Source organism: Oenanthe melanoleuca, chromosome 24, assembly GCF_029582105.1.
Source record: "Oenanthe melanoleuca isolate GR-GAL-2019-014 chromosome 24, OMel1.0, whole genome shotgun sequence".
NCBI lineage: Eukaryota > Metazoa > Chordata > Aves > Passeriformes > Muscicapidae > Oenanthe > Oenanthe melanoleuca.
Window position 1 is genome coordinate 5976729 of NC_079357.1, and position 24625 is coordinate 6001353.

Below are 24625 nucleotides of genomic sequence, written 5' to 3' on the forward strand. Positions count from 1 at the left end.
TCAGCGATGAGACTTTCTCCTCCTCCCGGGACTGTGCAGCATCACGTTCTGTCAGGACCCCCAGGGAACCCCGACTCTGCACTGCTCCTGAACAGCAGTGCCAGGGTACAGAAGAGCTCCTGGCGTTCACCTGACAGAGGTCAGGGCTCCTGAAACCACCACACAACGGCGCTGTGCACCTGCAAAAGCAGCCAGGTCCTTGCCTGTCTGCAGCCAGCCAAGGGCAGATCCAGAGGAGCATGGCGCTGCCAGGACAGACAGATATCACCTTCCCCTTCCCAGTACAGAACCTTGCTTGCACCACACTCAAACAGCAGCAGGCAATCCTTTCTGTTCATAACTATTGTCACTATCACAGAGTTTGGCTACAAACCCAAAACGTGCAGCAGAAGCAGAGCTCACAAAGTGCCAGCTGAGCAAACTGCTGTTGGTTCTAACCTGGGCTGCACCACAGCCCTGGGAGCTGCACTTTCCTCAGCTCTAGGCACCCTCCTAATCCTTCTGCCTCACTGAGCAGCCCCAGGGACTGCCCACAGGCCAAGGGTACCAGGACAGATGCACCAGCTTGGCTGAGCATCCCCTGTAATGGTTCAACAGCTCCAACAGACAGAACTGTACTGCAAAAAGCAATTCAGTTCACCAGGACCACCCCATGTGTGGATCCATGGCTGGTTTCTTTGCTAAAGAGAAGAACTATGAACAGCTCAAAAGAAATTGGATCCTCTCCCCCAAAACAGCAATGGGGAGCTGATGCCAGAGCACTGTCATGGGTGTCACCTGCCCTGGCACTGAACCTGCTGCACACCAGCACTGAGCTGCTCCCCTTGCTGAAAATAAAGGTACTGCCAGAAATTTCACATCACACCACTGAAAGGTGGAAATGATTTGCCAAACTGAACCTTTCAAGATGCCACTTTCAAAATATGGAGGAAAGGAAAGGAAAGGAAAGGAAAGGAAAGGAAAGGAAAGGAAAGGAAAGGAAAGGAAAGGAAAGGAAAGGAAAGGAAAGGAAAGGAAAGGAAAGGAAAGGAAAGGAAAGGAAAGGAAAGGAAAGGAAAGGAAAGGAAAGGAAAGGAAAGGAAAGGAAAGGAAAGGAAAGGAAAGGGGAAAAAGGAAAAAGGAAAAACAAGCCAAAGGAGAGGCCTGCAAGACAAAGCAAGGCCAGGGAAAGGAGGAGAGGAAAGTCGAGGTGGGGGCTGAGTGGGCACAGCAAAGCAAGTCCATGGAGTGACAGGAAGGGCAGGGGAGGGGCACAGATGTGTCTGTAAGGCAATGCAAGGCTGGGGCTGCAGGTCAGGGCAGGTCTGAGCAGGAGCAGGCAAGGCAAGGGTTAAGGTTTGGGATTAGGAAGTTAGGTTAGGGCAAGGTAAGGGTCCCATTCAGAGTTATGGTGTTGGGGTTCAATTTAGGGCTAGGAGCTGAGTTAATTAGGATTAGGGTTCAAGGTAGGGTTTTGTAAGGCTTAGGGTAAGGTTTGGTTTAATGTTTATATTTTGGTTTTGGCTGGAGGGATGATGTTGGTGTTAGGGCTGTTAGTGCTGCTCAGGGTAGGGTTTGTATTTGGGTAATTGATAGTTCTAGGGCTCATGGCCCTTAGAAGTATCCAGTGTTAGAGTTAGCATTTAGGGGTTTTGGTTAAGGTTAGCATTCAGGGTTAGGTTACCTTCAGTTAGAGTTTGGTCACAGTTAGCATTAGAATTCCTGCTGGGGTTGTCCTAATGTTCAGGGTTAGGATTAGTTCTAGTGTTATGGTTATGTTTAGGATTAAACATTAAGTTTGGAGTTTGTTTTAACCCCAGTATCCTGGAGTGCCCTGCCCAGAGCACAAGGCACAGCAGCCAGTTTCACCCAGGAGCCTCAGGCTGGCTGAAGTTTCATCTCACACCACAGCCAGAGCATCAGAACATTCTCTGTATCCAGTGATCAGTGCAACACCAAATACCCAGAGATGCCTCTATCCTGTTCACTATCTCTTTTTCTCAAACTTGAAGAGGTTCCAGATTCTTCCCAAAGCTGCCCACAAGATCCTCTCTGCTCACAGGAGTGGGTGCTGCTGAGGATTGTCCAGCAGACACATTCTGAGCAGGATCCATCCAGGAGAGGTTATTTCCTGAATGGAAATGAAACTCCTTTACATAGGCTGGATCAGGGAGTCAGTGGCCAAACTCTTCCCTTCAGACCTTATTTTCTTTGGACTTCAAGCATACCCCACATGAGACATCTGGCACAGAGCTTACAGGATACAGTTTGCTTTGGCACTGGCCAGATTTTGGAGCTCACAGTGTTTAAAAAGGATTTTATGAATTGAAGATCTCACTCTCTTCTGTAATGCTTCAAGTTAAGGTTTCCACATATGCATTTAATAGAGATTCATTAAGACTCTTTTTGTATGTTAAATAAACACCACTCAGTGAAACTGAGCTCCCTCACTGAGGATTAACAAACATGCAGTTCAGTCAGGGTCCTGCAGCAGTTAAACCTCAAACACAGCTTCAGACTCACTATCAGTCTCTTAACTCAGATAACAGCTGCCCTGTTAATGCTAATTAAAAGAGTAATGCCTTCCCACTCCTGTGGCACCCTGAGGCACTGAGCACAATTCCCAGGACAGCCAGAGCTGCTCTCTGCCCACTGCTCCAGGTGAGCTCCCAGCAGGTGTTGGAGAAGTGTGGTGTGATCTCAGGAGATTGAAAATACTGATGTGTTCCCAGAAAATGCTGGGCAGGCTGGTTAATCCAAAGGTTTTCCCAGGTAAGCAGGGCAGAGCAGGGAGAGCAATGTCACATTTGTCTTTACAAACCAGCTGTGGGTCTGCTGGTGGATAAAACCAGCACTGAGAGATAAAAGAAACAATGGGAGGGATTCCACTGATTGATGAATGGAAAAAAAGATATTTGCCTTTACAACAAACTGTAGGTTTGCTGATCAATGAAATTGGGTATTGGAAAATGAAAGAAGCAATGGGGAAAAACTTTGAATTCTATAAGAATTAAAAATGAAAAGGGAGGGTTGTACATTAGAGGGGAATCTCAGGTGTCAGGTGTTTGGGCAGTCTGTGCCTCTCAAGTACCTCAGCCCATGGGGAAAGAGAGAGGGAAATTGGGATAAAAGGAGGCTGCACCCTCCAAAAATTGGAGAGATCCCAGGGGAATGCCCCATGGCCTCTCCCTTTATTGGAATAAAGCAAAAAGGACTCCTCTGTCTCCTTTTTGGACATAAGCCTCTGGTGTTGGTGGGTTAATTTTCCTGCCAGCAGCAAGTCCTGGGCACTTCCCAGCTCCAGAGCCAGCAAAGCAGGAGGGATCGCTGCCCTGAGCACAGCCTGGCAAGAACAGCTCACAGGACCTGCTGGGAGGGCTGGGGAAGCTGCTGGGACCTGCTGGGACCTGCTGGGAGCCACTGCAGCCCCCCAGGAGCCAGGAGGGGATGGGGGTCACACCTGCAGCACCTCCCAGCCCTGTGACTGGGCAGGAGCACGAGCAGCCCCAGCTCAGGCATGGCTGGGCAGCCCCAGGAGCAGCCCCAGGAGCAGATTCCTCTGCTGACCTTCCAGATGTTCCAGCCCAGGCTCCAAGGGGCTCAGCAGCCCAGGCTGTGTTGTAACACTTGGCTGGCTGTGCACAGAGATTCCCCTGCCCCTCATTCCTGGGGTTTTGGTAATGATTATTGCTATAAAAGCTGAACAGAAAGAAAGCAACAGTGGATTCCTTGCACCCTCTTAATTTGAATTGGATTTATCCTCCTTAAATGGTAAATATAATTGGCCTAATTTCACAAGAGGCCTGTTATCCTTCCCCATGGGACAGTCACGTTCCCTGCAGCTCAGGGTTCAGGCTGTGAACATTGTTAGTTTATAAAATAACCCTCTCCAAGCCCTACAGCAGACTGCACATTTAAATATGGATCAATTGTTAAAGCATCTCTGCAATGTACTCTGGTGAAAAGGAAATGACATTATGTCTCCTTTGAGACCCTTCACCTTCCTCCCCCAAGGATTCCTCCAGCATGACTTGCTGCATTCCCTGCCACCCCCTTGCTGCAGGGACTCTTGCATGAGCCCTTTTTCAGAGCTCAGTTTCCTCTCCAAAGGCAGCACAAAAACCCCTCAAGAGACTCTTTGTTAACCTGCTCCCCTCTCACTCAAGTCTCCTTTTCTGGCAAAGAAGGAGAAAAGGTTCTAAAAAGGGGGGAAAAGATTCAATCCAAAAGGTTTGTGGAGACTGACCTCCGTGGTTCAGGTCACTGGTTTGATATTAAAATACAAGACTGAGGGAAAGGATAGAGCTGGGCTGAGCCCAGGAGATTTTCTGTGGGAGGCAGTGAGCCTGGTGAAGAGAGAACCAGCCACCCCACTGCCCCCCAGGGCTGCAGCCCTAAAGACCCCCAGAGCCCTTCACTTCAATCACTTCCTTGCTCTGGGGGGTCAGTGAGGAGCTCCAGGGGCTCCCAAACACCCAAACACACCAAAGTCACCCCAGCATGGCAGAGCAGCACCTCAGAGTGATCTCTACAGGAGGGAAAGGCTGAATGCTGCTCCAAGCCCAAGCTCCAGAGAAGACATCTGGCAAGATCAGGAAAGGGACCAGGTAACCATGACAACCACTCATTTCTTAGTGTCACAGCAAAAATGAGTCCTGGAGCCACGGGCCCACGAGCTGCACCTGGCTGGGGAGGGCAGGACGGTGCTGGGAATGCACCACAGGCTCCCCCAGTTCATAAATCTCTGATTATTCATGATATCACTGCTCTGCTCTGCTCTGACAGGGGAACTGCCATTTTCTTACTCCTGGGGCCAAACCTTCCCTGTTCCACCACTGATACAGAGGCCAGGCAGGCACCTCCAGGCACTTGGTTCCCAAAAACCTGAGAAAAACAAATGGAAAAACCACGTGAACATTCACAGGGGTGCTAAGAAAAGCTGAAGGAAATCCAGCATTTCATGGCAGAGCTTCATCTTCCTGGAACAGCAGGAACAATTCTACAATGTGCACCTGAGCTGTCAGAGAGAACTGCTGTTCTCTGTACACATCAGGTGGGAAGATTTCATCTCCTCTGGGCACCCACATCACTGATTTTATGAGCTGTGCACACACAGAAAATTAGGAATAAAATTTAAATGGTTCAGACCTCAGCATTAACACCTTAGTGCTTCAGGAAAAGGCACTGAACTGAGCAGCCCCCTCACCTCCCACCCACCTCCCTGGCACCTGAGACACAATCACTGAATATTCTGGGGTGGAAGGGACCCACACACGAGTTCTCACTCCCACCTCTCACTGCTGCATCTTCCAGCACCTTCTGGTCCTCCCAAGGAGCTCATCCAGACACAAAACACAGCTGCTGCCATAAAAGTTTCAGCTCTTCAAGACAGACACTTGTGCTTGTTTTCTGCCCCTGCTGTAGGTGAGGAAAAGAGAAAAAAGAGAAAAAGGTGAGAAAAATCCCTGGCCACCCAAGGACAGGATCCAGCAGCCAGGTGTGCTGGAAATGGAAACTGAAGAGTAGGGTGAGACCCTGAATACTTTTGCAAATTTCTTAGAGCTTGGTATCAATTTTTTTAAATTTTTTTTTTTTTTTTGGATGATCTTTGCTGTCTCAATGAGCTTTTTATAAAAAGCTCAAACACCTTGCCTGCTCTCCCAGCAGCACTCTCCACTCCCCAGAGAGTGATCAGACAGGAACACAATCACTGCACTGTTTTACCCCCACCCCAGTTCACACAGCATTTGTGCCCAGGCACTGTGCTGTACCTCGAACATCCCACCTTGCTTTTCCAGCCTGCTGGATCCTCACAGCTGCCCAGCTTGGTCTCCCAAATCTGAGAAGGAAGATTTTCTGTCAGGCTCTCCAAATCCATCTCTTGCAAAACCACATTTCCCATTCCATTTTCTTTGAAAATTTCTGATTTTCAAAGACCAGTATAAGATCTTTCCCTTTTCCTTCAACCCTTGGCCCTCCCAGGAAGGGCTGGAGCAGCTCCTGGAGCAGAAGGCAGGCTCAGCCAGCTCTCCTCCCCCAGGAGCAGGATTAAAGCCCAACCATGGACTTGTGTGTGGTGCTTTTTATTAATTTATTTAAACCCACCACATTGTGTTGAGTTTAACTGGAAGATTTGGGGTTGAGCTGGCCCCAGCTCAAGCCTGACCTTAAGCAAACCCACCCCAATCAACACCCACCCAACAGAGCTGCTCCATGGAGCTGTTCCCAGTTAGGCAGCCAAACTGGGAGTCACAAAGCCAGCCCATGAACCTGCATTTTCCTAGCTAAGGATTATTTTTAATTTTTTTTTTTTGGCTAAGGCTTCATTATCCTTGAGCACCTGCTTTTCTGGCTGGAGTTCAGTGCAAGGCACTCTGTGCTCTCCACCCAGCCCAAAGAGGAGCTCTGTGCTGTCAGAGGAGCCAGGAGTGTTCCAGATGTCAGCATCTCCAGCTGTGCTGGTTCTGAGAGAACAAATGTGCCCAGTGAGGCACAGAGGTTGACATAACTCTGTCACTGCTCAGTGCTGCACAAAGCATTGAGGTTCGAGGAGTGAGCACCCTGAAACCCTGTCTGGAAATGTTCTGAATTCAGCACACAAAAGAAGAAGAATGGAAATAAAACACACAGGATTTCAGAGCTGACATCAAATGAACCTTGCAGAATGAGCTTTTAATTAAACAATATCACAGGCCCCTTTTCCTGGGGGGGAAGATGGGCTTAAAGCTGTTATTATCTTTAATAGGTTTTGTAAAGATTTTCTCAGGAAGTTGCTGAGGGAAGAGTTTTGATTTTTTGATTTTTGCCTGCTTTGGCAAGAGCAGCTAGAGAGGAAGAAGATGCTTCTTGCCTGGGACACAATCTGGGTGACCCAGCCCAACCCTTTCTTTCACACTAAGTATGGAACACTCAAAACCAGCGACTGGGGAGGGCTCAGGGCTGTATTTTGGACAGGAAAGTCAAAGATTTGCTGTAGCCACAGCACAGGGGTCTCTGTCTGAGAGATGCACATGTGTGGCTTGGGAAATGAAGAGGGAGAAGATATGGCAGAGACAGGAAAAGGGAAAGGCAAATTTAGACTACAGCTGTACTGTATTTGGAGCCAAAAATTCAAAATACAGCACAGTACTTGGTTGCAAGGTTCTCCTCTTTGACTTCCAAAATGCTTCTTGGCCAGGTGCTCTGCAGGAGGGAGGGAGGTGCTGTGAGAACACAGGGTGTTAATATTGCCTGGGAGCTTTTCAGGTATTAAAAAAATGCAGAAAATAGAATGTTAATGGGTCCCCCACAAAAACCCCAAAAAATAAAAATAAAATAAGAAAAAAGAAAAAAAATAAAACCAAAACAACAAACAAATGGAAAAAAAAAAAAAACAAAAAAAAAACCAAAAAAAAAAACCAAAGGGAAAAAAATCAGGAACTGGATTAAATAATGAAATGAATTCCCCTAATTACCACAAGATGCTCCCCAAGTCTGACAGTATCTCTTGGAGCAGATGTGTTCAAATAACATTTCCTCACCCTGCAGCCTGCATGGGCAGATTCCAGCACCAGGCACTGATGGTAAAAGTTCCTAATGAGCATCGACATTTAAGAGCCTGCCTTGGCTTTTGGTGCCTGCATTTTTCCCATCTCCCAGGCCAAGTTACAAAAGTTTTGCTGGTATTATTCACATCAGAAAGTGCTTGACTTAAATAAAACCCAAACCACTAAAATCTGGCCCGATGAGAGCAGTTGCTAGAAAGGAAGGGCTGGAGCCCTTGGAGTTTCTCTGCAGTCAGTGAGTGCAAAGGGGCAGCTCTGAGCTTTTCCAGCAGTGACAGCAAACGCTGCCTGCCTTGCTCAGGAGCCCCTGCAGATGTTATTTGGGGATGAAGGATTATACACACTCACACACAGATCCCCAGCAGGTTTTTCTCATGGCTTTCCCTCATGGTGTGCTGGTCTCAGCCTGCTGCAGAGCCATGGAGGCTCCTGGAGTGATGACTTCACCAAACAACAGGCAAGCTGGCAGCTGCAAAGAGGCAGAGGATAAAATTATGCCAATTTTTTCTCCACAGTCTTTCCCTTGCTGCTTGGGAATGGACTGTCCAAAGAGCTCAGAGATTTTGAAGCAGACCCAAGAACAAATGTTCTGAATTCTGCCATCTGTTGCCTCCCCTCGATCACTGGTGTTCCATTGCTGCTCTACACGTGTTTAAGTGGAGAGTTTGTAAAGAATGTCTTCACAGAGTCTCTTTTCCATTTCCCTCTCCCTTTCCCTTGTTCAAAGCAACCTCTCCTCTCCTCCCCTCCCCTCCCCTCCCCTCCCCTCCCCATTTACACTCAGAAACAACTGCTTTAATTAGCAATGATTGTTTTGAGCAGAAAAACTCAGACTGGGATGGGGGAGCTCTGGGGAAATCCCCCCTGGGCTGTGGCAGCCGCCTGCCCCCTTGTCAGAGCAGTGCCTGTGTGTGCCTGACAGCAATCCGTGAGGACAGAGCTGGGAATTAAGAAATGTTACTTGAAACTGTGCCAGTTAATCCTTGCAGGGGTCTGGAAGGGCTCCTGCCAGCAGGTACCTTCCCCTGCTCTCAGAACCCAGGCTCCTGTCCTGCTCAGGGCCCCTCTCTCTGCCCCCACTCTCCATCCTCATTTCTGAACCAGCTCCAGGGTTGATTTCCTGCATGTTTGAATAGGACCAGCTTGACACAGCCTGCCTTAGGATGAAATCACCAACTTGGCTTGCCTTCTGTCTGAAAAACAAATCCTTCTGCAGGGCTTTCATCTAGAAAAAGGAGAAGGATTCTGAAATGCAGGCAGGACTCTGCCAAGTTCCTGTGAACTACTGCCTGAGCAAAGCTTATGTTTTCTGTGCACTTAGCTTATCTTTAATAAAGGTAACCTACCTGAGATTTTACCCTAAAAATCATCAGTGGATCTCTTCCTGTTCACTCCTTTAGTGGCTCAAAACAAGGAAGTAGAGACAGAGGGAAGGGAGGAATGGGTGCTTGCAGGAACTCGCTGAGGAGTGGGAAATCTCAGCCCCTGTGGGAGCAAAGACCAGGGCAAGCAGAGAAAGGGAAACTAAGAACCAACCTCAGGCTGAGAGGACCTTTATCTTCCCAGGTATTCAGGGTGTTACAGGAATATCTTCTGCTGGATGCTTTCCTATCACTCTGCAGAAAATGATGATGGTGATGGTGATAACTTTGGGGGAGCTGAGAGCTCTGCAGGTGTATTTTAGTGTGCAAGGGCAAAGGGGTCTGACATGCACTCTGTGGCTCCTGCACTGCTTTTGGGACAGAGATGCTTCTGTGGGTCCTCAAATCCGCCAAGCAATTGCTGGGCTGCTCCAGCTACAGATGGTTGGCAGTATTTGCATCCTAAATAAGAAATATCAAAATGATAAGGTGCCACTTGCATTTGGTTTGCCCCCAAACCTTGAAATTATCCCAAGGCCTGTCTCTGCTGTTGTCCAGCCCCTCTAAATTCCTCTCCCAGAACACAAAGTGTGCTCAGAAGAAGAGGAGTGGAGATGAGCAGCGCAGCAGGTGCTGGAGAGGAGAGATGCAATGGGGTTTGGGCTCAGTGATGTTTGTTCCAGGGGCTCCTGTGCTCCAGCCCTCCTCAGCTCAGGTGATGCTGAGGACCAAGGTCCTACAGCCCTGCCCTTCCTGTGGGAAGGTGTTTGCTGGGTTATGTATTCACTCTGCACTGACTCCTGCTAACACCTCCTTGCTGGAGGGCTGGGCTCTGGAAGGCACCATCTGGTTATCATTGGTACCAGAGCAGCATGTGGCCAGCACACGTGTAACTCACATTTTCCTCTGGACCACACTCAGCCTGCACTCACTGTGGAGGAGGGACTGGAAAAACCATTGACTCACTGGCAGGAACAAAACATTCAAAATCCTGAAAATGATTCTTTTTAACAAAGCTTTTCTGCTGGTGCAGAGGAAAGGGAACAAGTGTTGACTAGGAAAGTTTGGGGGCTGCATGGAGTTTTCCTTCTGTGAGAAGTGGGAGGGATATACTGAAGGGACAGTTCTTTCTGGCACTGCTTTAACCAGTGTCAGATTTCTACTCTGGCCTTGCTCTAGTCTGCACCTGCTTGAACCCACACAGAAAAACTGAGAGCTGCACAACCTCTGCTCTTCAAATCCTGTCTGCTTTAGAAGTCTCTCCATCAGAAATGGAATCTGGGGCTCAAACCCACCTGCCAGCTTGGGCACAGTAACTCAGACCTGAGGCACTCTGCACATGGCTAAAATGCAGTGAGTGGGACAGAAGGGGATCAAAGGTTTCACCTGGGATTCAGGTACAGCTCTGCTCAACACTCCCTGGCACCTTTGCACACACTGCTGTGCAGCTTTGTGCCTCAGGTTTCCTGCACTAATGGGTCACAGCCTGCAGGGCATCAGCCATTCCATGGAGTAGAGCAGTTTGTCAGTGTAGGAGAAGAGTTTGTAAGGAAGTGCAGGAGGGAATATCCCAGTGAATTAGAGCTGTACTGATTGCCAAGGCATGGAAACAGCCTTGCCTGCCCAATGAGGATGGGTGTTATAGAACAGTGGCCACAAGTTAAGTTGCAGTTGGAGTTAGAGACTGAGAACCTGCTGCAGTTTGGGCTGAGCCTGCTGCAGTTTGGGATGGAACCTGCTGCAGTTTGGGCTGGAACCTGCTGCAGTTTGGGATGGAACCTGCTGCAGTTTGGGATGGATCCTGCTGCAGTTTGGGCTGAGCCTGCTGCAGTTTGGGCTGGAACCTGCTGCAGTTTGGGATGGAACCTGCTGCAGTTTGGGATGGAACCTGCTGCAGTTTGGGCTGAGCCTGCTGCAGTTTGGGATGGAGCCTGCTGCAGTTTGGGCTGGAACCTGCTGCAGTTTGGGCTGGAACCTGCTGCAGTTTGGGATGGAACCTGCTGCAGTTTGGGATGGATCCTGCTGCAGTTTGGGCTGGAACCTGCTGCAGTTTGGGATGGAACCTGCTGCAGTTTGGGATGGATCCTGCTGCAGTTTGGGCTGGAACCTGCTGCAGTTTGGGATGGAACCTGCTGCAGTTTGGGATGGATCCTGCTGCAGTTTGGGCTGGAACCTGCTGCAGTTTGGGATGGAACCTGCTGCAGTTTGGGATGGATCCTGCTGCAGTTTGGGATGGAACCTGCTGCAGTTTGGGATGGAACCTGCTGCAGTTTGGGCTGAGCCTGCTGCAGTTTGGGCTGAGCCTGCTGCAGTTTGGGCTGGAACCTGCTGCAGTTTGGGATGGAGCCTGTTGCAGTTTGGGATGGAACCTGCTGCAGTTTGGGATGGAACCTGCTGCAGTTTGGGCTGGAGCCTGCTGCAGTTTGGGATGGAACCTGCTGCAGTTTGGGATGGATCCTGCTGCAGTTTGGGATGGATCCTGCTGCAGTTTGGGATGGATCCTGCTGCAGTTTGGGATGGAGCCTGCTGCAGTTTGGGATGGATCCTGCTGCAGTTTGGGATGGAACCTGCTGCAGTTTGGGATGGATCCTGCTGCAGTTTGGGATGGATCCTGCTGCAGTTTGGGATGGAGCCTGCTGCAGTTTGGGATGGAGCCTGCTGCAGTTTGGGATGGAGCCTGCTGCAGTTTGGGCTGAGCCTGCTGCAGTTTGGGATGGATCCTGCTGCAGTTTGGGATGGAGCCTGCTGCAGTTTGGGCTGAGCCTGCTGCAGTTTGGGCTGAGCCTGCTGCAGTTTCGGATGGATCCTGCTGCAGTTTGGGATGGATCCTGCTGCAGTTTGGGATGGAACCTGCTGCAGTTTGGGATGGATCCTGCTGCAGTTTGGGATGGAGCCTGCTGCAGTTTGGGATGGATCCTGCTGCAGTTTGGGCTGGAACCTGCTGCAGTTTGGGATGGAACCTGCTGCAGTTTGGGCTGGAACCTGCTGCAGTTTGGGATGGATCCTGCTGCAGTTTGGGCTGAGCCTGCTGCAGTTTGGGATGGATCCTGCTGCAGTTTGGGATGGAACCTGCTGCAGTTTGGGCTGAGCCTGCTGCAGTTTGGGCTGGAACCTGCTGCAGTTTGGGATGGAGCCTGCTGCAGTTTGGGATGGATCCTGCTGCAGTTTGGGATGGATCCTGCTGCAGTTTGGGATGGAACCTGCTGCAGTTTGGGCTGGAACCTGCTGCAGTTTGGGATGGAACCTGCTGCAGTTTGGGATGGATCCTGCTGCAGTTTGGGATGGATCCTGCTGCAGTTTGGGCTGGAACCTGCTGCAGTTTGGGATGGATCCTGCTGCAGTTTGGGATGGAGCCTGCTGCAGTTTGGGATGGAACCTGCTGCAGTTTGGGCTGGAACCTGCTGCAGTTTGGGATGGATCCTGCTGCAGTTTGGGATGGAGCCTGCTGCAGTTTGGGCTGGAACCTGCTGCAGTTTGGGATGGAACCTGCTGCAGTTTGGGCTGGAACCTGCTGCAGTTTGGGATGGATCCTGCTGCAGTTTGGGATGGATCCTGCTGCAGTTTGGGATGGATCCTGCTGCAGTTTGGGATGGAACCTGCTGCAGTTTGGGATGGAACCTGCTGCAGTTTGGGCTGAGCCTGCTGCAGTTTGGGATGGAACCTGCTGCAGTTTGGGCTGAGCCTGCTGCAGTTTGGGATGGAACCTGCTGCAGTTTGGGCTGAGCCTGCTGCAGTTTGGGCTGGAACCTGCTGCAGTTTGGGCTGGAACCTGCTGCAGTTTGGGATGGAGCCTGTTGCAGTTTGGGATGGAACCTGCTGCAGTTTGGGCTGAGCCTGCTGCAGTTTGGGATGGATCCTGCTGCAGTTTGGGATGGAGCCTGCTGCAGTTTGGGATGGATCCTGCTGCAGTTTGGGATGGATCCTGCTGCAGTTTGGGATGGAGCCTGCTGCAGTTTGGGCTGAGCCTGCTGCAGTTTGGGATGGATCCTGCTGCAGTTTGGGCTGGAACCTGCTGCAGTTTGGGATGGATCCTGCTGCAGTTTGGGATGGATCCTGCTGCAGTTTGGGATGGAGCCTGCTGCAGTTTGGGATGGATCCTGCTGCAGTTTGGGATGGAGCCTGCTGCAGTTTGGGATGGAGCCTGCTGCAGTTTGGGATGGATCCTGCTGCAGTTTGGGATGGATCCTGCTGCAGTTTGGGATGGAACCTGCTGCAGTTTGGGATGGATCCTGCTGCAGTTTGGGATGGAACCTGCTGCAGTTTGGGATGGAACCTGCTGCAGTTTGGGATGGATCCTGCTGCAGTTTGGGCTGAGCCTGCTGCAGTTTGGGATGGAACCTGCTGCAGTTTGGGATGGAGCCTGCTGCAGTTTGGGATGGAGCCTGCTGCAGTTTGGGATGGATCCTGCTGCAGTTTGGGATGGAGCCTGCTGCAGTTTGGGATGGAACCTGCTGCAGTTTGGGATGGAACCTGCTGCAGTTTGGGATGGAACCTGCTGCAGTTTGGGCTGAGCCTGCTGCAGTTTGGGCTGGAACCTGCTGCAGTTTTTTGGGCTGGAAGCTGCTGCAGTTTTTTGGGCTGGAAGCTGCTGCAGTTTGGGCTGGAAGCTGCTGGCTGTGCTGTGAGGAGGAAGGGACGTGGCTGTGCAAGGGACAGAGAGGGTAGGAAGGTGCTCTGTGAGGGATAGGCAGGGTAAGATGGCTGGTGGAGGGCCAGGTTGGGGTTTAGCCAGTCATGCAGAGAGCAGAGAAGGAGTCAGAGCTGTGTGAAGCTGCCTGTAAGAAAAGGAATCAGTGCTGTGGGAAGCTGCCTGTGAGGGAAGGAGGCAGAGTTGCCTGAACTAAGTCTGTGGAAAGAAGGCAGGAAAAGTTTTCTAATAAAGGACTGGTGGTGAAGCAAGTCATGTCTGTCTTGACAGAATTGTGACAATTCTAAAAGCTGATCCACAGAGAAAGAAGAAAAGAAATCTGTAGAAAAACCAAAGACATAAAATGCCTGTGGGCAAAAAGGTCACAAATGTGGGGAACCTCCCCTCTGCTGTGTGCACAGCCAAATGCAAACAGCTGCACTCGTGTCTGCTTCAGTGAGGCTGAAATGTGTCCAGTACTGACAAAACAAAACTCCTGCAGATCTGAGGAGGCTCTGCTGGGCCTAAGATCTGAGCCAAGCTTGAGCCTGGGCTCTGTTACATCCAGCTCCATTTGCCACCATGGATCCTGCCACGCTCACCTGAGCACAGGAGAGATTTCCAGCTGTACTCAGCCCTGCTCTCTCCCCTCTGCACTCTTCTCCCCCATTCTGCTGCTGGAAAACACACAGAGAATGGAGATTAGCCAGAGCTCAAAGGCCTTTCAAGTATTTTCCACAGAGCAGGAAAGCTCTCTGTTCCTCGCTGGCGTCACACAGACGTTTCTCCCACCCCAGACATCTGAGAACAGTGAGTGTCTCACACAGCTGAAGAGGGCTCCCGTCCTGAAATGTAACAAACAATGAGGTGGCAGAACATCTGCAAGGAACAGATGCTTCTCACATCCCTGGATGGTGCAATTCAGCCAGCACTTGCTGCCCCCAGGGCTGTCTGCCCCTGGAGAAAGAGAATCTGGGCTCCTGGCAGAGCAAACAAACACCTGACTAGCACAAAGCACCCAGCCAACAGGGTGTTCAGGGCATGTGTGGGTAGGAGAGGCTGGAATAACTGGAATTAAGGCATGGGTGAACACTGTGCATGCAGGTGGTACAAAGTCAGTGAGCTCAGCCCAACTGCCCCACAGCTCTTCTCAGAAATTCTTATCCCAGCTCACAGAAGCAGAACTGATCTCCTGGTTCAGCCTGGGGAGTTTCCAAGCACTAAAACTGAGACCTTTTACAGGTAAATAACAGGGACTAATCCCAGAACCATCCACTGATGAGGATGACCTCTTTCTGCAGTCACTAATGAAGCAGAAGCCTCTGTGTCCTGTAGACCAAGAATGCCAAACACCTCCTCAAAAGGAGCATTGTGACACTGGGGGGGTGAATTTTGTTTCACAGGGAAAAGGGGCCAATGTTTGTGTCCAGGGCCCTGTGCCTGAGACTGGGCTTCTCCCAGTTAAAATTCCAAATGGATCAGGATTTCTCCCAAACCCCAGTTACCACCATTTAGAGCCCTGGCTGCCTTTGGAGTGCCAAATGCCTCCTCCAAACTGACATTACAAAACTGGGGAAAAGGGCCACTGTTTGTGATCAGGATCAGGCTTGTGCCTGCTAAAATTCTGAATGGAGCAGGATTTCTCCCAAACTCAAGCAACCACCCCCTGGAACACTGGCTTCTCTTGGAGTGCCAAATTCCTCCTCCAAACTGATATCAGGAAACTGAGTTTTGTTTCACAGGGAAAAGGGCCACCATTCCTGTCCAGGGGCCAGTGGCTGGGACTGGGCTTGTCGCTGCTAAAATTCCAAATTCCAGGGTTTATCCCAGACCCCAGCTACCACCACTTAGAGCCCTGGCTGCCTTTGGAGTGCCAAATGCCTCCTTCAAACTGACATTACAAAACTGGGGAAAAGGGCCACTGTTTGTGATCAGGGCCGGGCTTCTCCCTGCTAAAATTCCAAATTCCAGGGTTTGTCCCAGACCCAAGCTGCCACCACTTAGCACCCTGGCTGCCAGGAGCAGAATTCACCTGTCCTTCAGCCACAGGCTGGCAGTGCCTCGGTCAGGTGTCCTGTGTCTCTGCTGAGCACCCCAGGCAGCAGGAGCAGGTGGTTTTGTTCTGGCAGTCAGGGCTGCCAAGCCAAGGCTCTGTGGCAAGGACACTTTGAAGACAGATCCTGTGCTGTTTTCACAGCCCAGCCTTTCATGGTCTGACTCTTGGAGATGGATGAGTGAGATCATACCTGCCAGGTGAGAAAGGGAAGAGCTGACAAGTCCCACCTACAGCACCAGGAAAGGCAGATGAGGATGTTGCAAGCTGCCACAGTTTTAGTTTGTGCTAAGCTGAGCCCTCCAAACTCCAAACCCATAAAAGTTTATAGCTGAGATCCACAAGGTATTAATCTGGTTCTGTCCCTTCCAACAGCATCACTGAGCTGCCAAGCAGCAGCTCTGGATGTTACACAGAAATAATCCCAGCCTTCCTATGGCATCACAAATTGCCTGTGTCGTCAGTCAGCAGAAACCTGAGATGAAATTCTTCCATTTGCAGTTAATTATTTCCAAGCCTTGGCAGAACTGACAGCCCTGAAGAAGCAGGCTTGCCTTGTGTCCACAGGGATGGGCAGGAGGCAGCCAGAGCTCCAGGCTGCTCTGCCAGCAACCTGCAAGGCTTGGGCTGCTCCTCCTCCTGCTGCTCCTGGAAAAGCACAGCCCAGACTGCTGGAGCTGCTTCCAGGGCCAAACCCAAGATGACTTTTAGCCTGAGTGTCTGGCAGCCTGGGAGGGGGCAGCAGCCTCCTCCAGCCCTGCTGCTGACGTTTATCATGGCCAGGTGCAAATCTTCTTCTGCTGGCCCAGTGCCATGAGACCAGCATGTTTTTCAGAGTTTCACCCTCCTACCAGACAGTGTTTTTCAATATTTTGCATTAAATCTTCTGCTGTATTTGATTAGCCTGCAGCAGCTGTTTTCCACTCTCACAACAAATCATAAATCTATAAGCTTATGTGTGAGAGACTGTCTGTGCCTGAGAATGCTGTGTCTGCACAGCTGTGTGAGCCTGCACCTGAGCACAGGCTGGGAGACAGCAGCACACAAAGCCTGGATCAGCCAGCCTGGAGCTCTGGCAGGGGCTGCTGCATTACCAAGGTGGTTTATATGTGAGTGAGTGAATGTAGGAACTCCTGCATGGATACAAAGGAATTTGTGTGATTCCTTAAATGAGTGTTCCACTGAAGACATGAGAATAATGCAAATAATACCAGTGGGAGCTCAGATATGTGCACCTTTCTATGGAGGGAGGTGAGTTTTAGCACAAACAGGTACAACACAGAGCCTGAGATGTCAGAACACAGGTAAAAGAGTGTAACAAATCCCTGACACACCCACCCCAGTCCCAAAAACAGGTCCATGTGCAATCTGCTTTGTGATTGTGCCCACTCAGCCAGGAACTGCTTGTTGTGAAGCCAAGATCTCCTGTCCCATGGCCAATTCAGATAAGGAGAGCAAATGGCTGGAAGAGGAGGGAGGGAAGCTGCTACATGCATTTAAAAAAAAGGTGTTTTTCAAAGACTATAAAAGGCAAAAGTGTGGATGGAGGAGAAGACAGAGGGTTGCCAAGTCACTGCAATAAAAAAAAAGAGAAGGAGGAGGCTGCTGCCAGGTCTTGGCACGTGTGCTTTGCTTGTATAAATCAGTCACTCCAGACCTGTGGTAGTTCTTGCTGACAAGCTGTCAGGCTCCCTGCCTGGGAGAACGGGGCATGTGCTTTACATGCACTTACAGATAGTAAACTGTTATTAAATATGGGAAAAACCCCGGGCTGATTTACTTGTGGTTTTGCCTATCACAGAAGAAATCCACTCGTGCATGGAGCAGTCTGGATCCATGGAAAACTGCAGGCTAATCTCCCCGTGGAAGCACTTGACCCCTGAAGGGGAAGGGCACAAACAAAACGTCTCCAGGAACAGAGAGCAGAAGAAGAAAGAAGCCACACAAGGCTGTGTGGGTTTCAGACAGCCCAGAGCTCCTCGGGGTGTGACACCTGTGAGCATCCCAGCAGGGCTGGGAAATGGGAAAGCACCTCTGGGCAGCCTGGGATCAGCCTGGGGAGCAGGACTGCCACTGTGCCAGAGCCAGAGGGGATCAGAGCAGGGAAACAGCCTGAAATCCACCGAGGAGAGGAGAGGAGAGGAGAGGAGAGGAGAGGAGAGGAGAGGAGAGGAGAGGAGAGGAGAGGAGAGGAGAGGAGAGGAGAGGAGAGGAGAGGAGAGGAGAGGAGAGGAGAGGAGAGGAGAGGAGAGGAGAGGAGAGGAGAGGAGAGGAGAGGAGAGGAGAGGAGAGGAGAGGAGAGGAGAGGAGAGGAGAGGAGAGGAGAGGAGAGGAGAGGAGAGGAGAGGAGAGGAGAGGAGAGGAGAGGGAGGAGGAGAGGAGAGGAGAAGGAGGAGGAGAGGAGAGGAGAAGGAGGAGGAGAGGAGAGGAGAGGAGAAGGAGAGGAGAGGAGAAGGAGGAGGAGAGGAGAGGAGAAGGAGGAGGAGGAGAGGAAGCTGCAGGCTGCGCTGCTGACGGGCACAGGAGCTTTGCCGGAGCGCTGGGAGCGCCGGCAGGGATGGGCTGCAGCCAGCAGAGGACGGGAACGGATGGGTGCTCTGCTTCGGGGGAGAGGAGAATTAAAAGCAGAAAGTCCAGCAAAGGATTTAGAGGGATGTCATCCCAAGAGCATAAATAGATAATTGTCTGAGGAAAAGCCGAGCAGACCGGCTCTGTGCGGGCTGTGCAGCCCGGGACAGCCCCGGAGCGCCCGCCCTGCCCCGGCGCTCATCAGCGGGACTGTGCCCGTGTGCCCCGGACACCCCGGACACCGCAAACACCGCAAACACCAACAAACACCCCAAACACCGCAAACACCGCAAACACCCCAAACACCCCAAACACCCCAAACACCCCAAACACCGCAAACACCAACAAACACCGCAAACACCAACAAACACCGCAAACACCCCAAACACCCCAAACACCCCAGACACCCCAAACACCCCAAACACCGCAAACACCAACAAACACCCCAAACACCCCAAACACCCCAAACACCGCAAACACCCCAAACACCCCAAACACCCCCAGATACCCCAAACACCCCAAACACCAACAAACACCCCAAACACCGCAAACACCCCTAAACACCCCAAACACCCCAGACACCCCAAACACCCCAAACACCGCAAACACCCCAAACACCCCCAGACACCCCCAGATACCCCAAACACCCCAAACACCAACAAACACCCCAAACATCGCAAACACCCCAGACACCCCAAACACCGCAAACACCAACAAACACCCCAAACATCGCAAACACCCCTAAACACCCCAAACACCCCCAGACACCCCAAACACCCCAAACACCCCCCAGACACCTCCAGACACCCCCAAACACCCCCAACACCCCCCAAACACCTCAAACACCCCCCAAAACCCCCCAAACACCCCCAGACACCCCAAACACCCATCCCAGCCTATCCCAACCCATCCCGACCCATCCCCACCCATCCCGACCCTTCCAGTCCCCATCAGCCCTCCCCAGACAGGCTCTGCTGCCCCAGAACACTCTGACTCATTTTGGACAGCACTACAGCATTCCTGGGCTCGGCTCACACAACAAATTTTGAATTTTTAAATTTTTTTTTTGAGACATCCTTGTCAGGACATTCAAACTTAGAAGAATTAAAAGTGAAACCCAACACAGATATGGAATTTTATGGTGCTGTTTGTGGCAGTATTTCCAAAAGTAGCTTTGGCTGGACACAGAGCTGGGCTGGGCTGACCCACAACACACACAACAGTATTGGGAGAAATGGAGATTTTCTGTTTTCTGCTGTATTCCTCCATTTGGGAGCCACAGCTCTGCTGTAACATGTTCTGGGCAGTCCCAGGGCTGGTTCCTCCTCAGCAGCACATTTTTGCCACTCTGAGTTTTACTGCTTGTTTGTTGTAGTTATGTTTGGAGGAAAATGTTTGTAAGACAAAAACTATTTTAAAAGATAACTGTCTGCTAACAGAACCAAACACAACAACTTCAGCACCCAAATCTCAAATCAAGAGCTTCTTTGAGCCTGCAAACAGATGAAATTCCAGGAATAATCCTACCACTAATTCACAGGGAGTGCAAGTCCATCAGGACACAGACCATGGGTATGATGACAAAAAAAATGGAGAAAAAGAGATTTTTGTGTATTTGCAAAGTGAGGTTGTGGCCAAATGGAGCACTCAGGGTTTCCAGATCCCAGCTCTGGGGTTGCTGCCCCAGGAGATGAACAGATGCAGGACAGGGGCTGTGCTGCTGAGGGCTCAGGGTGGTTCCTGGGGACAAGGTCAGGATTGTGCCAGGCTCGTGTGGTGGGGCAGGGCACTGATCCAAGCCCTCCACTGCAGCTGGGAACCTCACAGCACCCAACTGTCCTGACAACAGGGGCAGGGAAACTGCTGCCAGGACATGGGGGGGTCTGGGGCAGCAGCAGCCCTGAGCTGGGAGCTGGAGCAGCACCAGCACCTGATATGGTCACACCAGCACCTGATATGGTCACACCAGCACCTGATGTGTTCAAGCAGCACCCAGATGTGTTCACAGCAGCACCTGATGTGTTCAAGCAGCACCTGATGTGCTCACAGCAGCACCTGATGTGCTCACAGCAGCAGCCAGCCAGGGGCAGTGAGCTCTGCAGGTACACACAGCTCAGCACCCAGCTGAGGGAGGGGATTCTGCCCCACTCAGGTGAGACCCCACCTGCAGAGCTGCCTCCAACTCAGCACAGGAAGAACCTGGAGCTGCTGGAGCCAGGACAGAGGAGGCACCAAGATGATCAGAGGAATGGAGCTGCTCTGCTGGGAGGAAAGGCTGAGAAAACTGGGGAGCCTGGAGAAGCTTCAGCTTGACCTAGCTGTGGCCTTTCAGACCCAATGGGGCTGACAAGAAAGATGGAGAGAGATTTTCACAAATGCCTGGCGTGACAGGACAATGAGGAATGTCTTCAAACTGACAGAGAGTAGATTTAGGTTAGATATATGGAAGAAATTCTTCCTTGTGAGGGTGGTGAGGGGCTGGGATGGAATTCCTAGAGCAGCTGTGGCTGCCCCTGGATCCCTGGCAGTGCCCAAGGTCAGGCTGGATGGGGCTTGGAGCAGCTGGGACAGTGAAAAGTGTCCCTGCCATGGCAGGGGGGTAGAACTGGGAGAGCTTTAAGGTCCTTTCCATCCAAACCATTCTGGGATTCTCCCAGTGTCACCCAGGGTCACCTGCAGCAGAGACCTGTCACTGGGCACCATCACAAAACACACAGTCTGACTTTTGGGACAATCACTGCACAGCCCAGCCCAAACAAACACCTCGGCTCTCCAGCCCATCCTTATCTCAGGGAGATCACTTTGCTCCTCTTTAAAAGGTGTGGCTGTGGGTGAGTCATGAGGCACAGGGGATTGAAGGAAGGGGGAGTGAGAGGTTAATTGGATTCTATTTGGAGAGGGATTTAGGCTGGCTGAGTTTTTTCAGTCAGCAGCACATAGTGGAACATGTCACTTGTAATTGAGCTAATGAAACACCTCTGGAGATAAAAAAACACAAGCTAAATTCAGACTTGGCTTTAGAGGCTTGATGTTCATTCACCACAAGGTTAAGCAGAGATGGAAGTGCTTTGAGCACGGGGGGATGCAGAGGTAAGAGCAGGATTGGGTTTGCTTTGCAAAATCTGCTTTTTGTCACTCAGGGCTGCTGGCCTTGGGGTAATTAAGCAGACTTGTGTTATGGACACTCTCCCAGGCCAGGAACCCACTCTGCCAACATGCTAATGCAATTTTCTGATCCAGCCTCTCTCCTGCTATTATATTTGTTTTCTATAAATAGGCACTTTGCTGCATGGTTATTGCTGGGGAGCCACACATGGCTGAGCTGACAGGGCTGCCCAAACCTGCCCTTGCCATGCACCTTTTGGTGACTCTCAGCACAGCCCTTTTGATTTTCTCAAGGGTAATTAAGGGCTTGTTTTTCAGTCCTCAAAACCATGGCAAAAGCACCTCTGTCCCAAAGCCAAACTGCCAGACATGACTTGAATGCAAGTAGGGGAGTGTTGCCTCCCTGAGCCTGCCCAAGGGCCAAGCCAGAGTTCTCTTTGTGACAGATTTTGATGAAATTGCCTCATCTTCCAAGTCAAGAAAAAAACCTTTCAGAGCAAGGTATATCATGTTAAAAAAATAAAAGGGAGGCTTTTTCTGGAGGCTGTTTCAAAATCATAGAGGTATTTCATACAAAACCACCACCTCCATCTTTTCAGAATGAGCCCACTCTGAATGAAAGTCACTTTCTACATTAAAAAGTTGCAGTGAAAATTAGTTTCCAATTTTGCAGGTTTTATATTTTTGCTTTGGGGATAATTACAATAATCCAGTAATTTCCTTTACAAGACACTTTCAGAAAACTAAAACTCCACTTCTTCATTCTCTCTGTCTCCCTTCAGGAATTTAAAAATAAAGTTAGTTTTAATGAGCAAAGTGATTTTTCTTGACACCACTGATAAAAGAAACCAAAACTAACACGGTAATGAATTTTATGCAGTTGTATTAAAAATATCATGGGCATGAGGAGCTCAGTTCCTGCACTTCTGTGCCAGTTTCAGAGCTCAGGAAACCCTGGATGATGTGGCTGCACTCTGTCAGGGAAAACCATAACACACAAAGCAAGAAGAGGAAGCACAGACTCAGACCCATGGCCCTGAATGGATCTAGGGGCAAGGACTGGCTGGGTTTTATATCCCAGTGACACTTGCTCAGCAGAAATTGCCTCCTTCTCAGTGGTTTCTCCTGCTGTGGTTTGATTCTCCCCCTTTCCTGCAGAGGTTTGATTCCTCCCTCTCTGGCTTGAGGCAAGGAGACAGGAAAGCAGCTGCCTGAGCTAGCAGCAGCTCCCTGGAAAATGGGATGTCTCAGGTTAATTCAGGGATCCAAACAGCCAGGCTGCTGGAGGAGAGGAAAATGTGTCCTGGGCAGTGCTGTCACAGCCTTTGTCTCCCCCAGAGCTCTGTGCTGGCCAGCACACAGAGAGACTTTCTCAGAGCACAGCCCTGCAGATCCCCCTGAGCAGGAACCCAGGCTGCAGCTTGCTGGCACCACCACCAGCAGCACAGACAAACCCCCCTGGCCCAGTCACAGCCCTGCAGCCAGCTCAGGGGATTTGCACAAATGGAAAAGGCCCCAGTGGCACCTGAGTTCAGCTCCCTCTGTCCAGAGAAGGGATCCCATTCCTTCCCCCAGAGCTGCTCAGCTCCCACAGTGCTGAGACAAAGGGCCAAAGCCAGCAGCCAAAACTACTCAAGGCATGGCAGAGAGGGACAAGGGTCATCCCATGGAATGGTTTTACTGCAGCAAGGCTCCCCAGCCTCCCTTGAAGAGTGAGAGCCACACTTCAAGGCAATCTGGCCTGGATTAGAAACTGCAATATCAGAGCAGCTTCACTTTCCCATTAAGGGGCATTAATTGCCCTGGTTATCGTGTTCTGCAGTTTGACCTAACCTCCTGATTCCCCTTCCTCTCCTGCTGCAGAGCATCCATCACTTTTTAAAGGCTTCCATAAACTACAGGGAGGGCAGGCTCTGCTTTGTGTTAGCCTGATTGCTCTGGACTGGAACAAAGCACCCATCACAGCTGCCCAGCCTCACCATAGATCAAGCTCCTCTAATCTTCCCATGTCTCCAGAGGGGAAGGCCAGGCAAATCAGCAGATTTAACCTCCCAGGGCTTTATTTCTGCGTGGAGGATGTCAGAGGCCATGCAAGCTTTCACTGCTTCCTTGCTCCCTTAGAACCCACAGCAACAGGCAGGAGGAGGAGAGCAGGAGACAACAAGTGGCCTTTGGGGACCCAAACACAGGGGACAACAAGTGGCCTTTGGGGGCTCAGCAGCCAAGGCTTTGATGGAGATCAGCTTCTCTCCTGAGCAAGCCACATGTCCAACACCTGCATGTGGCAAAGCTGGTAGGGAGCCCAGCACAAAAGCTGCTGGCACGTGTGGATGGACAGTCAGTGTTTTCCACCCTGCAGGTTTCCCTCAGCACTGTTCTGACTGAACCTGCTCCTTGCAGTGAATTCCCAGGGTGACTCACACCAACCAGCACACAGCAGTGGGATGTGTGGCAAACCCATCTCGTGTAGGGTCCTCCAAAATCTGCTCCTTTAGAAGCAAAAAGCTCAGGGCTCTTGTGCTTCCTGCCACTCAGGGTGAAAAAGGTGAAGAGGGGCAAAGAAACAGCAGGTTTAATTCCTATCCCTGTCTCTCCCTCAGTGCTTTATTCCCTGGATCAACAGAAGAAGTTCATAGAATCACAGGGTGGTTTGGGTTGGAGGAGACCTTTAAGATCATCTGGTTCCAAGTCCCTGCCCTGGGCAGGGAACCTTGCACTGGACCAGCTCTGGAGAAACAGAAAATCCTCAGTGTTTCTTCAAGCAGAGACCCACCCTGCATGGTTTGATGCACCTTCATGTGAATGGCAAATGAATTGCAGGAGTTTGGCTCCTGCCTGCACAAAGCCATTGCAGTATGGTCAGTGATTGCATCCTGCCTCATCAGAGACATGCAGGGAACCAGCCAGGAGCAGTGCCAGTGCAGCCAGGGCTCTGACTCAGGATCAGCCCAGGTTTTCTTTCCATCAATCCATCCCAGTCAAGCAGCACTCACCCCAAGTGAAGCATCCCTGCCCAGATGCTGCCTCCAGCTCCACTCACAAACATGCAGATGGAGAGTGGAGAGATGATGTGGGGGCTTCTCCTCCAGGGGGTGAATCACAACACCCAGTGATGCTCTGTTAAATGCTTTTAAAAAAGGAGACTTAAAGGTACTTGAGTAAAATTAAAACATTGAACAAGTCAGATTTAAAAAAACAAGCTGTAAGCCTTAGAAGAGAAACACAATTTTGCCTCTAACACAAAGAGAATTTTTAAGAGCAATTCATTCTGTCTGTTCTTCAAGGAGATTTTTCAGCCTGGGCTTATGCTTTTTCAAAAGAGGGTGACCTGAGCATTTTTTTATTTCTTTCAAGCATAACAATCCAACCCAAAGCCATTTCTTTTTTT

General features: G+C 50.7%; 1 protein-coding gene across 1 annotated transcript in view; it reads right to left on the reverse strand.

The window, feature by feature from the left end:
* Positions 1-7877: 7877 nt before the first annotated feature.
* ZBTB44 (zinc finger and BTB domain containing 44) overlaps positions 7878-24625 on the reverse strand; it is a 60658-nt gene continuing 43910 nt past the window's right edge. The window contains exon 6 of the mRNA XM_056509599.1: positions 7878-7992. Within this exon, the coding sequence (XP_056365574.1) occupies positions 7896-7992 (97 nt within the window). The 3' untranslated portion in view covers positions 7878-7895. The remainder of the gene's footprint in view (positions 7993-24625) is intronic.